Consider the following 16008-nt stretch of genomic DNA (forward strand, 5'->3'; position numbering starts at 1 on the left):
TACCTCAGCCAATAAACAGCTGTGCGATACTGGTGACAGCTCTACACTTAGAAAAGCCTGGGACAGAGCGGAAGGGTCTTCTGGCTCAATGCCGGCTTTCCAGTCACCAGCGTGAACAGGTACACCCAGAGAAATCGCCTCCACAGCATCATCCTCAAGTACAGTAATGTGAGGTGCACTCGCTGAATAACTGAGTATATAACCAAAACGACCTAAAACTCTATCGGCTTGAGCAGGTTGCTCCTTCCACTTGAGGACCGTGATGATCGGAAGCAACACTCTGAAAAGGCACTCAAGTCTTTGGTATCCCCACAGCAGTGTAGGGTGCTGTTAGCATGAATGAGTGAAAATTATCTTCCTTCTGCAATAGCTTCAATATTCTGTATGACCAAAGATACAAGAAGAGCAACATGGCTGGTCAGTTTAAGTTTCACCACTTCACTCTCTCCCTGCCTCTTTCTGGTGAAGAGGTCAGTGGACAACAATGCTGCCAAAAGACAGACAATCAAGAAAAAAAAGGTAAGCGTTACACAATTTACCCAACCAGATCGTCAAGGCACGGAAGGCACTGAAGTCAAAGGCACTGAATTCTCTGTGAAATTTGAAGACTGAAGGCACACCATTCCACAGACCAAAATTATGAGTTTAAAATGCCTCATTCCATCTTCCTCGGTGAGGTCCTTTCTCTGCAGTCAACACGTAGCTACAGTTACCCAACTGGTCAAATTTCTTCTTAGCCACATACACATTCGTATGGTCTTATAGAAGAGAGGTGTCATCCCATAAGCCTCATCCCCACCCCCAGCTCTGTAGATAAGCATGCTCATGGGCACACTTCACTTGCTTGCTCTCACCTATTGCTTGGAAGTGAATCCGGGACAGCTGGGCTGCCGTGTTGAGAGGGTCCAGCCCGGGTATTCACCTACAAGGAAAGAAAGAATCTCGATCAGTCTTGTGTTCCGAGGACACAGTTCCAATTAACCTATAATTTGCCACAAATTTCTCATTTCACTATGAAGGTTAATTAGCTTGTTGCTAGACAGACCCACGGTTGGAGTCTACTCGGTATATAGGTTACAGAACGGTACAACCCGTATGTTACATAATATACTTTTCCTGTTGTTATTCAAATACCTAAATGGTGTTGAAAAAAAGGAGAGATAAATGGGAAAATTGCAATTCACTCTCCCGAACTGAATTCAATTCACTGTTTTGTTTTGTTTCATATACAAAACAATATGTTCAAAAAAGAACATGAAGAATACATCCCGAGGTTAGTAGTGAACCTCACGTTTTCATACCCTTCCAGCTCTAAAACCAAACAGAACACTGCAGAATGTTTCCTATTCACTGAAAAACGAGGTCCAAATAATTAATTATAAAATGCTTGAATCTAATACAATAGCCAGCTTTTCTTTCAAATGTGAAGCTGTAAGCAGAAATCCAGAATTCAAAAGACAAAGAACAATGAAAAGACATCAAATAAATATATGTTTCTAACATAAATATGTCAAAAGAAGAGGAGGGTATTCTGTGTGCAATATGCTTAGGTGCTTAATTAATCACTGAAATGAAGTCTGTATTTTCACGCAAATAAATCTTTGTGGACACCAGTGCTCAGAATCATCCTGAAGAAACGGATCCACAAAATGATTCAAAATAATAAAAAAAAATGTGGCCCCCAAAAAGCCTTCTATCCAAATATGTACACATATTGAGCAAATACTACAGATGAATCCCCCTCCACATCCCCTTTGGAAAAAAAAAAAAGGATCGCTTGTCAGAGCTTGAGAAAGTGCAGTTTTATTTGACATTTCAATAAGTGGAACACAGCATTACAAATCCATCTAACTTTACTGAAACAATTATTGAAATTCGTACCTTCAGGCCATGTATGTTCCGTTCCCCAGGAGGCTTGCAGGCTGAAACAGTAATTGACTAAATTGTAGAACACATCAGGGCCATTTACAAATTTGCTCAAAATGAATCGTTTAAAAAGAAATGAGGGTGACACCAAAATTAGCAGAGAGAAATGATTGAAAAGTGGCTCCCAAGACCCAAAGTGGGAATTATGAACCAAGGTTTTTAACTTGCAGGAGTGAGCATTTATAAATGCAAAGAGCTTTCTGACACCACCTCATATAAATTCCAATTTCTGCTTAAAACATATAAAAATCAAGTTAACTGAGCTAAAATGATTAGATTCCTTTCATAATTCAAATTTCTGCAATCTTTCCTCAACTCCATTACGTTGTATATCTGCTATCACTTAAACTACTTTGAAAATAGCTAGGGTTTTTTCTTTGAGGGGGGATGGTGGGAGGTTGGAGAAGGGTCTTTTAATGCCAGAAAGATGTTCAGAGACTCTAAAATGGAATATTCAAGATTGAATACCAGTTTGCACAGCAATAATTAGTCAAATTTGTTAAAATACAAGGATATCACTAATTTTACTGCATTTTTTGCAAATCTTGACATCTTCTAATATTTAAGTCTAACGACAGAGCAGTGCCAGGAAAAAAATTAATTTCCCGACACCACCAGTATGTACAGGTTAGTACTCTTCCAATTCAGCAAATGCTTCTTCATCAAATGTTAGAAATACAAAAGCGTCCTGCCCATTTTATAGGCTGCTTCCATCTGAAAGCTACGGGTGCCCTACATGTTGTATGTTGAGGGACTGTCAATTTTGATTGATTGTTTGGGAAGGATGAATTTGATTTTTTTTCCTCCTTCCTCAGATGTACATGTATTTCTCCTCTGTTTCTGACAATAAGAAATAAAACTATTTAATAAGAAGATGTGGGTAATAATTACAAAGCATATCAATTGTTTTAATTGTGCATATTTTTAGTACATTCAAATTTATTATGTTACTCTCCTAGAAAATATATCTAAACCTTAATAAAGAATTTTTATTTTTCTAAAATACATTAAAATTAGGACTCCAAATCTTTTCTCCATAAAATGGAAATTAACTTTTTGAACAAAACAAAAGTCACATACATTTGATGCTTGATCCTTGAGGGAACATTAATACTTCCTAAGACAACACTTCAGAGTATTTCCACTTAAGAACCCAGTACATTCATAAATTTCATTTAATAAGAAAGTGGCTAAGGAATCAGAGACAGGTGTCAATCTTACCTATTACCTAAACATGTGCCTCATTACTCAACTGGCTTCTCAAATCTTCATGACTGGAAATCTAAACAATATTCAAAAAAAACCCAGTAACCTCGTATTTCCTAAAGTTATGGAGTCAGAAGTTGCATAAAGCTAGAAAGTTTTCATAGTTATCAATATTTAACATATCTTTTAACTACAGGGAGTATAGCAAGGAGCTGGGAGTTACCATCCAAGGCAAATGTCTTACTTGGAATGAGAACACCTGAGGTTAGAACAAAATCGTTTTCTCCTATCTTTCTCACTTGTTCAGTCTAGAGATTCTTTGTAGCATGGGGCTTGACTGAAGAAACTAAGGTCTGGGAGGCCTCTAACCAACTAAGTATTAACCCAGTCAATCTGCCCAGTATGTCTATATCTTAATTGTCTAAGTTTGTGTAATCACATTTACCTATATAAAATATAGGTAAGTCAGAGTAGAGTGCCTGGGTGGCTCGGTCAGTTAAGCATCTGACTCTTGGTTCAGGTCAGGTCATGATCCTGTGGTTTTGTGAGTTCAAGCCCCACACTGGACTCTGTGCTGGCAGCATGGAGCTTGCTCAGGATTCTCTCTCTCCTCTCTGCCCCACCCCCACTCACACTGTCTCTGTCTCTCAAAATAAATACATAAGCTTAAAAAAAATAAAAATAAAATATAGGTAAGCAAAAAGCAAGAATACAATAAACAGAGTCGTACAATAACATCCAAGAAACCATAGAGATAAGGAGACTGAATCTCATATTTAAAAAAATTTAAATATGGGGGCACCTGGGTGTCAGTTAAGTGTCTGACTCCCGGTTTCGGCTCAGGTCACGATCTCATGGTTTGTGAGTTCAAGCCCCACATCGGGCTCCGTGCTGACACTGCGGAGCCTGCTTGACATTCTCTCTCTCCCGCTCTCTCTGCCCCTCCGCTGCTCACTCTCTGTTGCTCTCTCAAAAATAAATAAATAAACTAAAAAAAAAATTTAATATGGCCTGGAAGAACTTTATTTAATAATTTATTAGAGCCTAATAGGTCTGTTCTAGGACTACATGCGACAATCATATCTCATATACTGTCTTCTTTTAAGTATCTTCTCCCTACAATGTACTATTCTCTACACTCTTACCAACCCCCTGCAGACTGCCTCCAAGCACACTCCATGATTATTTTCATTTATATGCCCTTCCACTTTAAGCAAATTATAATTTAAACAAAATTCTTACTCAAAAGGTATACTAACCACTTAAAGCTGTTGTGGACTCTGAAATTATTTAATCTCTCTGAACCTACATATTCTCATCCATACAATGGAATCAGTAATACCTAATAGACAGAAATGTCAGAAAAATGAGAAATGATAACACTTAAAGGAATATTACTGCCTGAACAGAGCAGATGTCTAAAAAAAGGCTGTCACTGCCATGAGAGATGGCACAATGGTACAGACAAGAAGACTGAAAAGGACTGCTCATGAAAGAAAAGAAAAAAAAAAACTTTGAAAGATTTTGGATGAAGAGAGTAAATCTTTTATTGGAGGGGGGAAAAAACAACAAAGACCCAGAGCATTGGAACTATGATTTTCCACGTTACTGTACTAGAGTTTGCTATAACAAAAGAGTTATTATGTCAAGTAGGGAAACAATTAATGGAAATTTTCAGCTGGTGAAGTATTCTTGTGGAGAAACAATTGTGAAACTTGCCCAATTCTCCCATCGTTGAAAATAACAAGAAGCAATCTGCATCCTTGTCACTGGCCTAATGCACAGAAATGGCAACATTCCTTTTTCTTTTCTTTTTTTAATTCATTTTTAGTCTTCAGGTACAACAGAATTGGATTAATCTTAATTTTTGTTTCACAGACACTATCAATGGCCCCATTTTGTTTACTTACTTAGCTCCTTAATGCATTATCATTAATAATGTACTAAGTACTCCCAATCCCACTGCCCACCTTAACACTAGAAAAGCATTACCCTTGAACCCAGACCTTCTTGTGGGCTGGCCACATCAGCTGCCTTTGGAGACTTGATCAGTGTAAATTAGAGGCTACTGGTTAACTGAACCACTCAACTTCAGAGAGTTACAGGTAATGAAAGTCTAGAATGGTTAACTGAAAAACCCATACCATGATTATCTGTACAGTATCAGTTGACAAAGATAAGATTATTTCTTTTTTTTTAATTTTTAATTTTTAAATTTTTTTTTTAATATATGAAATTTATTGTCAAATTGGTTTCCATACAACACCCAGTGCTCATCCCAAAAGATGTCCTCTTCAATACCCATCACCTACCCTCCCCTCCCTCCCACCCCCCATCAACCCTCAGTTTGTTCTCAGTTTTTAAGAGTCTCTTATGCTTTGGCTCTCTCCCTCTCTAACCTCTTTTTTTTTTTTCCTTCCCTTCCCCCATGGGTTTCTGTTAAGTTTCTCAGGATCCACATAAGAGTGAAAACACATGGTATCTGTCTTTCTCTGTATGGCTTATTTCACTTAGCGTTAAGTTATTTCTAAAAAAGTTGGAGCATTTCCTTATCTGCTCCATCAGTTAAAAAAATACGAATTCCAAGTGGGGCAAGGTATCATGCGTGAAAGACTTAATGGTTTACATAATTAAACTGTTCTTTTTTACTATTATTCAAAAATTTTTAAGTTTATTTATTTATTTTGCGAGAGTGCATGCACACGAGCGTGCATGTGTGCAAGTGGGGGAGGGGCAGAGAGGGAAAGAAAGAGAATCCCAAGCAGGCTCCCCACCGTCAGCCCTGAGCCCAATCAATGTGGGGCTCAAACTCATGAACCGTGAGACCCGAGCCAAAGTTGGATGCTCAACCGGCTGAGCCACTGAGGCGCTCCTACTATTTTTCGAATTTTGAGGAAACATTAATATACAGTTGATCAATCATATCAGATAGGCGGCTAGTACTGCCAATCTAAAAGAAAAAAAGGAATATTAATTGACTTGGTGATACACCAAAACTTACTCTCATCAGCTAATATTTTTTGGAGACTTGACAATTAAATTCCTATTTATGAAGATTTTCCATTATTTGGAAAATGTCACCCCAAAAAACCAAGGACTAAACATTATCAAAATTTCTCTCCTAAAACCCCACAGTACATCTTCGCTTCTGCACTAGATGAAAGCTTTCTCCTCAACAGCAGCTTTGGCTACCATCATGAGCCACAATTTATAAATATCCGAAATTAAAGTCATTCATTTGCCTTGGTTTAGAGACCATGTGGACCCCCAAAGAGTTCTTTAAGCGAATGTAAGTATGTACTTCAAAAACAAAAAACAATCTAGTTAGTTTAATTTACTCTAGTAAATTAGATATTTTATCTGCCATAACTATAATATAGCCTGCAATCCCCACGATAATGAATACTTCTTTTGTTTTTTCAAATTAAGAGCTAAACATCATGTTATGTGCATTTAAACCTTTGGAAAACATAACTGTTGATGAAACAGTTTACTGAAATAATCATTGTTGATTAGAATTTGTTCAACATTACCTCTTGGAAATATCTGCAGAGGCTCTATTAACTGTCCATTTACTTGCTGTTCCATTACTGTGGAATAATACTGCAAAGAGATTATAGAAAGAGATTACTCAGTAATGTATGAATACTGGAACAGACACTTATGGGTTGTTTAATTCATAGTACTTTTGTAAATTGCTGGTACATACATATCAGCCTTGAGAATACTTTGTCCTATTTGCACATAAAAATGACTATATTCAGCATTGAAAGTCCAGTATGATGCTATCCTCCACTCTGTCGTTTGTTTTTAAAAGTAAAAATGTTGATTAAGAATTTACTATTTGATTTCAAGAAATATTTTGAAAATGACATGTATTAAAAATGACACAAAAAGCTTTTCAGTGGAAACTTCTCAAATTGCTTCTTGTTCTTTTCTCTGGGTTTTTGCAAAGCAAAATGAAGACACTCCCCACCTAGCCTGGACCTGTGTGCCCGGCAGATCAAACATTATACATATTTGTGTTAAAAATGTACATACGACAGGAACCTAAATCATAGACTGTGGAAAAAGCAAACAAGGTATGACCTATCCAAAGATGACAGGATTAATATGACAGAAAGGTAGCTCAGTTTTAAGCAAACATACCTTTCATGCTTCAGTCTTTTAAACACTTTAGCACAGATCAAATTTCACTTTAAAATTCTGGGCACAAAACATAAAGTTCCAAGTGAAAAAGCTTTCACACTCTTTCATAAACACAAATTCATTCACCAGGTTATATTATGGTCTGATTCCCATTTTCCTTAATTTGCTAATTGGTGAGCTTATGTCCACCGAACTTGGAGACGGCTTCTGTGCCCTCACTTCTTTTACCACGTGACAAATAACAAAGTAGAAAATGTCAACGATGAAAACAACTGATTTTGTGTTTTGTGGGTTGTCACACACAGAGCAGAACTCTCCTTTCATTCTTGCCGTTTCTATATTCAAACCACATACACATTATGTAACTGCCACATTTGGGAGAAATTCTTCCTTGATAATCATTACTTGCTGACATTCCAAAAAAGTCTTCTTTAGAAGACACAGACACACATCTTCCTAGTGCTTTTACGTACGTTAAAATCATTACAAAATCAAGGGTTTTGTTTCTGTTTTTGTTTTTTTACAAAATAAAGGGAATTATGTGATTCTACATCATCTTGGGAATCACAAGTTAACAATCTAAGTCTTTTTGTCCTGAAAACAAACAAAGTGAAGTGAATTTTTGATAGCTGTGGGCTGATACAAGTGTATCCTCCTCTCCAAGGGCTTTCAAACTATAAAGGAAACTGATCCTCTCCTTCTGTGGATGTAGAAGCCTAGGTACACACGGCATAAACATGTGTGACACACGCTCTGGAATACATACCAAGGCGAATGTCATTCAGGAGACTATATTCCTTAAAACCACAGAAATAAACCGCTCGCCATTACTCAAACAGTGATGACAAGTAAATGAAATATCAATCATGTAGGCTGTCAACCTTTTGGGACAGCAATAACTGTTAACAAGTAGTCTGGAAAAATTGTCCAAAAATGACTTGTCCTCGGCACACAAGTATTTGAGGTTTCCATGGAAAATTAAGATGCCAGTGGCTATTTGGAACATTGCTCAGGTATTCTTTTTAATGGGAAATTTGCCGGTTATTGATCCACAGCATGTACCCCCTTGGTTCTGGAAGGCTGCAAGCAACTTTCCAATCAGTGGCTGTCAAAAAAATTACTGCCTTTTTATACTGATACAAGACAACAGCAGTGGCGGTGTTCTCCTATAGTTAATGCTTTTCTTTAATTAACTGCTATGTACAATAGGTTAGTAATTTCAGTTACTACTTCACTACAGTCCTAGAAATCAAAACGAATAAAATATCTTTATGCTTTGTCTAACAAATTAATTATAGAGTTGTCTGAAACTGGTGCTTGGGGTCAAGTTTGAAAACAAATAACCTCAAATGTAAAGGGTCAGAACAGGTGCAATGCATTTTTTCCTACTATAAAACCTTGCATGCATGAAATTGACCTGTTTTCCAACTTTATTTATTTGCCTCCTAAAATAAATAAATAAATTTGGTTTCCCTTTCATTTCAGACCTGTGCCAAATCAACTGGCAAACTATACATACGTTTATAACCATTGCACAAATTTTTCGGCCACGTATAACCATCTCTTTATGCTACCTTTAACACAGTCACAGTAATGATATTAAGTGTACCACTTGCCAGTATCTGTAAAGCAAGTAGTTAGCATTTGCTTTTTGTTTTCCACAGTTCTTCCAAATCCAAGGGACATTTTTTTTCCTGCTGAAATACTGGGTTTGATCTCTGTTTGTATTAACAGAGAATCTTGTGATCCATACAGCAAAGCAATTCAGCACCGTAAAGGGTGGTAATTAAACCCATGGCTTGGGCCCACTCCAGACAAGCAACTCTGAGGAGCAGGCTCTGTGAGGGCCAGGGTGGGGCTGGCAAAGAGGCACCAGGCCTAAGAGCTCAGGCTGCCGCATACCGAGCGTTCTCGAAGGGACGAAGATATGGCACGGGGCCACGTGTACCTCCCGGCCCAGAGCAGTCCTGACAGGCCGTGTGTGCGCCTGTGCTGCCCCATGAGATGAGCAAGGCACTTGGGGGACTCACAGGGCCCCGATGTGGGGAGTGGCCATTCCCCAGCACATAAGCTGGGCAAGGAAATAGTCGCCGCCCCTCGGATTACGAAGGTGCTACACAGCCAGAGGAGTGCCAGGAGACTCACTTGAGGGGCAGACGGGCTAGCACTGAAGCTAGGGAGCAAGGGGTTTCCAAATCCAGGCAATCTCTCAGTGTTTTTAGATACTCTCCTTTTAAAGAGAGCCTTTCCAATTTTGTTCTCAATAGTGATAAAATAAGCAATGACTTCTAACAGTCCAAACCAAACTGAAGAAAAAAACCCAAACAAATAAAAAGCAAAATCTTACATGCCAAGATACTTAAAAAATTTTTTTAAATCTTTATTTATTTTTGAGAGAGAGACAGTGCAAGCGGAGGAGGGGCAGAGAGAGAGAGGGAGACACAGAATCCGAAGCAGGCTACTGGCTCTGAGCTGTCAGCACAGAGCCCGATGCGGGGGCTCCAACTCACAAGCTGTGAGATCATGACCTGAACTGAAGTCAGAAGCTTAACCAACTGAGCCACCCAAGTGCCCCTATGCCAAGATACTTAACATGGCTTGGACAGCAAAGTAACAGTGACCATTTTAACATTAATGGGGGCATAATCTGAAGCTATCCAAATAACTTCCTAAACGTAATCTTTATAATCCTATCCTGGCTCTTATTATCCCTAACACAGAGCTGCATACAGCAGGTGTTCAATAAATATTTACTGACTGAAATAGGGTCTAATCCTGATTCTGCTACCTAACCCTTGTTTCCTCCAAATGAGAGTAAAGATAGCTGGTCCATCATACAGGATGGCCGTGAAGTTCCAAATGAAACAGCAGCAAGAGAAATTTCTGAAGGCACTTTGCCAACTGTAATGTATTCTTGGTGTTTGAGAAATTAAAAAGTGAACCTCTTACCATTGAAACAACAGCACTTTCTGAATAGAAGTGTTCCCAGTTAAAAATACAAAAACAGTTATGTGTAAAAAGTACAAAATATCGTGCTCAGACTGAGTACCTCAGCAGCAGTCATAAAACGTGTTTTCTGCTGGTGTTCCTAGCAGAATCTGTTACATGCAGTAATTGCAGCAATAATCAATAAGCTAACGGAGTAAAAGATTAATCAGTTTTGTGATTGCTAATGGAATCTCCAGTACCAGACTCAGATTAGTTTGCGTCCCTCTGAGATGCTCCTCAAAATCCTTAAACAATTTTAATAAGGATGTGACAAAGTTTAGCACAGTTATCCAAAAATCTAATTAATTTGAAACAGAGGGCCAGATTCAACGAGGGGATAGCAAGTACAATTCTTGGCTTGTTTTGTTTGCAAGTTTATCAAACAGTGTTGCTATTTGTTATGAACCTAATTCTAATTCCAACAGCACAATTCAGTCAATAATTACAACATTTTTTGTCTTCATGGAAATCTGCCATATAAAAAACTTGAGTTCCCAAACAGCACCGTTTCATTTTACAAGGCACAAGTTCTCTATTAAAAGAGAGACAGAGACATAGGGAGATACGCACACATACACAACCACTTATAGACCACCTACTGTGTACTAGGCTCAATACTAGCTATTTCTGTTTATTCATTTAATTTCTCACAACCCTATCCTATTCTGGGAGTATCGTTCATAGATGAAACAAAAGGTTTATCAGTGAACAACAGCAACAAAAATACTTCTTTCGTGTACTCAGAACATAAAATGTACGTTTACTATTTAAGAGTCCAAAGGTAAGTTACCTCTTATTTCTCATACCTCAAAACATTTAAAGAAATTGGGCTATTGGGCAGACTGCTGAGCTGGTGGGGAGAGTGGCTTCTTTAGTTACACCCTGTTTGGGTTCAGCCATGTCACCGATCTTTTCACACACAGGGGACACGTGGCACCGCGCTGACGGGTGACCTCTCCCTCCCTCCTCAGCACCCCCTCTGGTTTTCCTCCTCCCTCTCTGCCCACTCAACTCAGTCTCCTGTAAGTGGTTCTTTCTCCTCCCCTCCTTTAAATGCTGGAGCTCCCCACGGTTTTTCATCAACCTTCTCTTCTTATTTTATACTCTCCTTGAGTTAACTTCAGCCACTTCAAAGGTTTCAATTACCAGAGGAGTCATTGAGACTAATTAGGAGCTGATGAATCACAAATCTTTATTTCCAGCCCAAATCTCTCTCCTAAGATTCGGAACATACCAAACTGGTTATCCAGAGGCCTCTCAAATTCAACAGGTCTCTACCTTTCACACCCTCCCTCGTGCCCTAGACCCATCTTCCACCACCTGGGCTCCCTGTCTCGGTCAATGACATCACAATGACCTAGTTTCCCAAGCCAGATAGCTGCAGGTAAACCAGACCACCTCTCTTTCCTTCTTCCCCATACTTAATCAACTCCAGTTTTATTAACTCTACATCTTCCTAGCTTCTCAATTCCCCAAGGTTGGGCCCTCCAGTCTAGGCCACCTTCTTTCCCAATCTCATGTCATACCCTTCCTGCCTCCCTGTCTGTTCTACACTGAATCCCAGGTAGCTCCTCCTGAATGCACCAGCTGCCCTTACACCTGAGCCTTTGACACACTGTTCTCTCTTCCTTGTCCCTTTGTCCCAGCTTACTCCATCCAGACACCACCTTCTTCAGGAAGCCTCCTCTGTCCCCAAAGCTACACCAGGTGCTCCTTCTTGTGCTCACAGAGCACCTAACACTTAAGCATATTAGAACACTTATCACTCTCCCTGGCAATTATGAGTTTTCATATCCTCCCACATTGAACACTGTTGGCTTTTTTGTTAATCTCCCTGAATGGACCATGGGCTCCTTGAAGGAATGAACTATATGTTCACTGTACCTGCACCACCTAGCATAGCACTTGGCCACATAGCTGCTATCCCATAAGTATTTATAGTATAAAACTGGCTGTACAGGGGCGCCTGGGTGGCTCAGTCGGTTGAGCAGCCAACTTTGGCTCAGGTCATGATCTCGCAGCGCGTGAGTTCAAGCCCCGCATCAGGCTCTGTGCCAACCGCTCAGAGCCTGGAGCCTGTTTCGGATTCTGTGTCTCCCTCTCTCTCTGATCCTCCCCCATTCATGCTCTGTCTCTCTCTGTCTCAAAAATAAATAAACGTTAAAAAAAATTTTTTTTTTTAAAAACTGGCTGTACAAATAAGTGAGCAAATCAGTGAGTGATCTCAGGTCCTAGCTCTACGTTTACTGGTTGTGTGACCTTAAGAAAGGCACCCACTATGTGCGTCAGTAGCCTCAGCTATAAAAATAGGACAATACCTGCCTTGCTCACCTCGTAAAGGAATTAAGAAGATCAAATCAAAGGAAGCAGTATATGGGAAACCTTCTATAAAGTACTTGAAAAGAATCTTGAAATAGGGCACAGGGCTATGAATCTCCCACTTCCAGGCAACAGTACATAGAAGAGAAGCGTTCATAACAATAGGGTAACATAGAAACCCCTAAACAAGATCACTGTTAGACCAAGTACAGAGGTAGATTTAACTAACTGCTTATCAAGGCTGAGTCACTGCCCCTCCCTTTCCCTCCATTACTACAGTACTATAAATAATAAAATAATTAAGAGGGTATTATAAAGAATCATGTCTATTTTTCTTCTGGAAGTTAATCATGGGCAGGGGCCCTGTCTTGTGTATTTTAGTGTCTTGTAATACCTCTTGTATCTTGCAGAGGTATTAAACTGGAGTCTATATGGGCCTTAGGAGAGCCTTCAAATTCCTGAAATTATATGTGAAACATTGCATTGTGTCAATTTTCTGGGAAGAGAATAAACAACTTCCCTCACATTTTCAAATAGGCCTGTGTCCCTAAAAACCTAAGAAGTGACGCTGTACAGTGCCCAGCACTGTGCCTTACACATAAGAGTGCTCCACAAATGTTTACGGGAAGGAGGCAGACAGAAGCTGATAGAGACGTGGCAGCTAGTTTCATTGCTCATACCTCCTAACTTACTCAGTGGCAAGTCTTAGATATCAAATCGCATCAAATCAGGTTTATACATTATTCTTCTATACACGTGACAGAACAGTTTCCTAAACCTCTCCTTAACATACCTTCTAACAGTACAGTGTTTCAACCTATGAGGAATAAGTATGCTGGTTTTTTCCTACTAATGATAAAATTTTCACATTCCTGTTCAGTCAATACTGCAAGCATACCCCATTATAGGTAGCTCAGTCAGTAATTACAGCAATAATCAATAAACTAACCAACTATTTGCAGTCCATAGTTAATTTATTAGTTTTCCCAGTGAAGAGCCCAACAACCTGAACTCTGTTAAATGGATACAAATTCAATTAGAACACTACTTAGTGCGTCCTCAGTTACACTTTCTTTCGGTTATTTCTTATACTTTACATTGAGAGGCTTTCCTTCTATGGACGCTGACCTCTTAGGAAGCACACAATTGCTCCAGCAGTCAAAAATAACATATAAAACTTGGGGCGCCTGGGTGGCGCAGTCGGTTGAGCGTCCGACTTCAGCCAGGTCACGATCTCGCGGTCCGGGAGTTCGAGCCCCGCATCAGGCTGATGGCTCAGAGCCTGGAGCCTGTTTCCGATTCTGTGTCTCCCTCTCTCTCTGCCCCTCCCCCGTTCATGCTCTGTCTCTCTCTGTCCCAAAAATAAATAAACGTTGAAAAAAAAAATTTAAAAAAAAAAAAAAAAAAAAAAAAAAATAACATATAAAACTAATCTATGTTGAATACCAAATTAATAACTGCATTTACGGATCTGGCTTCAGATCCCCCCACTTCTCAATAGCTCACTGCCCCTGCCTTGAGGTACTACAACGTACACACGCTCTTCCTTGGACTCTAGACCAAGGGTCCCCACATGGTCGCGGACAGATTAGATGATGAGAAAGAAAATCACAATGAAAAGTCTTACAGTGAAAAGGTCAACAGGGAACAACTCCAGGGCCTATTTATAGGCTAATGTTATTGGATGGATGCATTTATTAATGATTTGGAAGTGAAAAAGACAGTAAGTTGGCCACACTTAATGATAACACTGTTTGTTTTGAATAGTAAAACCGTAAAGGACATTAGGGAGCCCCAGATGGTCTTAACAGAGGTTTGGATAGACGATGGCAGATGAACTTCAACTTGGCTAAGTTTAAGGTAATGTGTGTTGGCAGAAGGAGTTTAAATTTGTATTCAGCAATGGGTCCAAAACTTGTAGGAACCTCCTGGATGGAGCTTTCAGAGTCATCCAAATGGTTAGCATGGGGCAGTGTCTACACTTACCTTTCATCTGATTTCTAGGCTGCAGCAATTCTGCTGCACTTCTAAAGAAGAAGTTTAAATACCGTAGTCCCCCCTCATCTGTGGTTTCACTTTCCATGGTTTCAGTTACCTGTGGTCAAAGGCAGTCCGGAAACAAATGATCCTCTTTCTGACATACTGTCAGAAGGTCAATAGTAAGCTAACACTAGGTCACAACGCCTACGTCATTCACCTCACTTCATCCCATCATGTAGGCATTTTATCAACTCTTGGCATCACAAGAAGTGTGAGTATAGTACAATCAGGTATTTTGAGAGAGAGAGACCACATTCACATGACTTTCACTGTAGTATATTGTTGTAACTGTTCTATTTTATTATTAGTTATTGTTGTGAATCACCTGCTGTGCCTAATTTTAAATGAAACTTTACCACAGATATGTATGTATAGAAAAGACATGATATATATAGGGCTTGGTACTATCCACAGTCACAGGCCTGCATGGGGTGGGGGGGAGGGGATCCTGGATCTTATCCCCCACAGATAAGGGAATCTGCGACTTAAAACAGGATCATCAGGGGCGCCTGGGTGGCTCAGTCGGTTGAGCATCCGACTTCAGCTCAGGTCATGATCTCACGGTTTGTGAGTTCAAGCCCCGTGTTGGGCTCTGTGCTGACAGCTCAGAGCCTGGAGCCTGCTTCAGATTCTGTGTCCCCCTTTCTCTCTGTCCCACTCCTGCTTGTGCTCTGTCTCTCTGTCTTTCGAAAATGAATAAACATAAAAAAAAAAAATTTAAAACAAGATCATCAGGCCATGCAGGGAGCAGGCCAAATGTGACATTCTCTCACACTTTATTTAGCCATCCATTTCCAAGAATGCTTGATAAAGATCCAGCCTACTGCTCAACTTCTATTACTTTTTTAAAGTTCATTTATTTTAAAAGAGAGAGAGAGAGACAGACAGACAGCACACGAGGTGAGGAGGGGCAGAGAGAGGGGAGAGAGAGAATCCCAACCAGGCTCCACACTGTCAGCACAGAGCCTGGCATGGGACCCAACCTCACGAACCATGAGATCATGACCTGAGCCAAAACTAAGAGTTGGACACTTAACCTACTGAGCCACCCAGGTGCCCCTCAACTTCCATTAAAAAATGAATCAATAGGGGCGCCTGACTGTTTAAGTCTGTTAAGCACCCGACTCTTGATTTCAGCTCAGGTCATGATCTCACAGTCATGAGATTGAGCCCCGCATCGGGGGGTCCTCCCTCTCCTTCTACACTTCCCCCACTGTGCACTCGTGTGTGTGCTCGCTCTCCCTCTTTCAAAATAAAAAAAAAAAAGAATAAATAAAAAGGCAGGTGGGAATGAGTAAAGAACATATAATAAGTAACAGTAACAGAGAAACATAGAAAGAAGCAACTTGTGGGGCGCCTGGGTGGCTTGGTCGGTTAAGC

General features: G+C 39.8%; 1 protein-coding gene across 9 annotated transcripts in view; it reads right to left on the reverse strand.

Moving 5' to 3' along the window:
- MAP2K5 (mitogen-activated protein kinase kinase 5) overlaps positions 1-16008 on the reverse strand; it is a 270602-nt gene that overhangs the window by 224652 nt on the left and 29942 nt on the right. For all 9 annotated transcript variants that reach the window (XM_047074888.1, XM_047074887.1, XM_047074889.1 and 6 more), the window contains 3 exons: positions 6666-6735; positions 1882-1922; positions 855-922 (listed from right to left, as the gene is read on the reverse strand). In XM_047074888.1, coding sequence (XP_046930844.1) covers positions 855-922; positions 1882-1922; positions 6666-6735 — 179 coding nt within the window. The remainder of the gene's footprint in view (positions 1-854; positions 923-1881; positions 1923-6665; positions 6736-16008) is intronic.

This window comes from Lynx rufus, unplaced genomic scaffold (assembly GCF_022079265.1).
Source record: "Lynx rufus isolate CCGP_SWC_20201006 ecotype Redwood Valley unplaced genomic scaffold, mLynRuf1.p SCAF_13, whole genome shotgun sequence".
NCBI classification, from domain to species: Eukaryota; Metazoa; Chordata; class Mammalia; order Carnivora; family Felidae; genus Lynx; species Lynx rufus.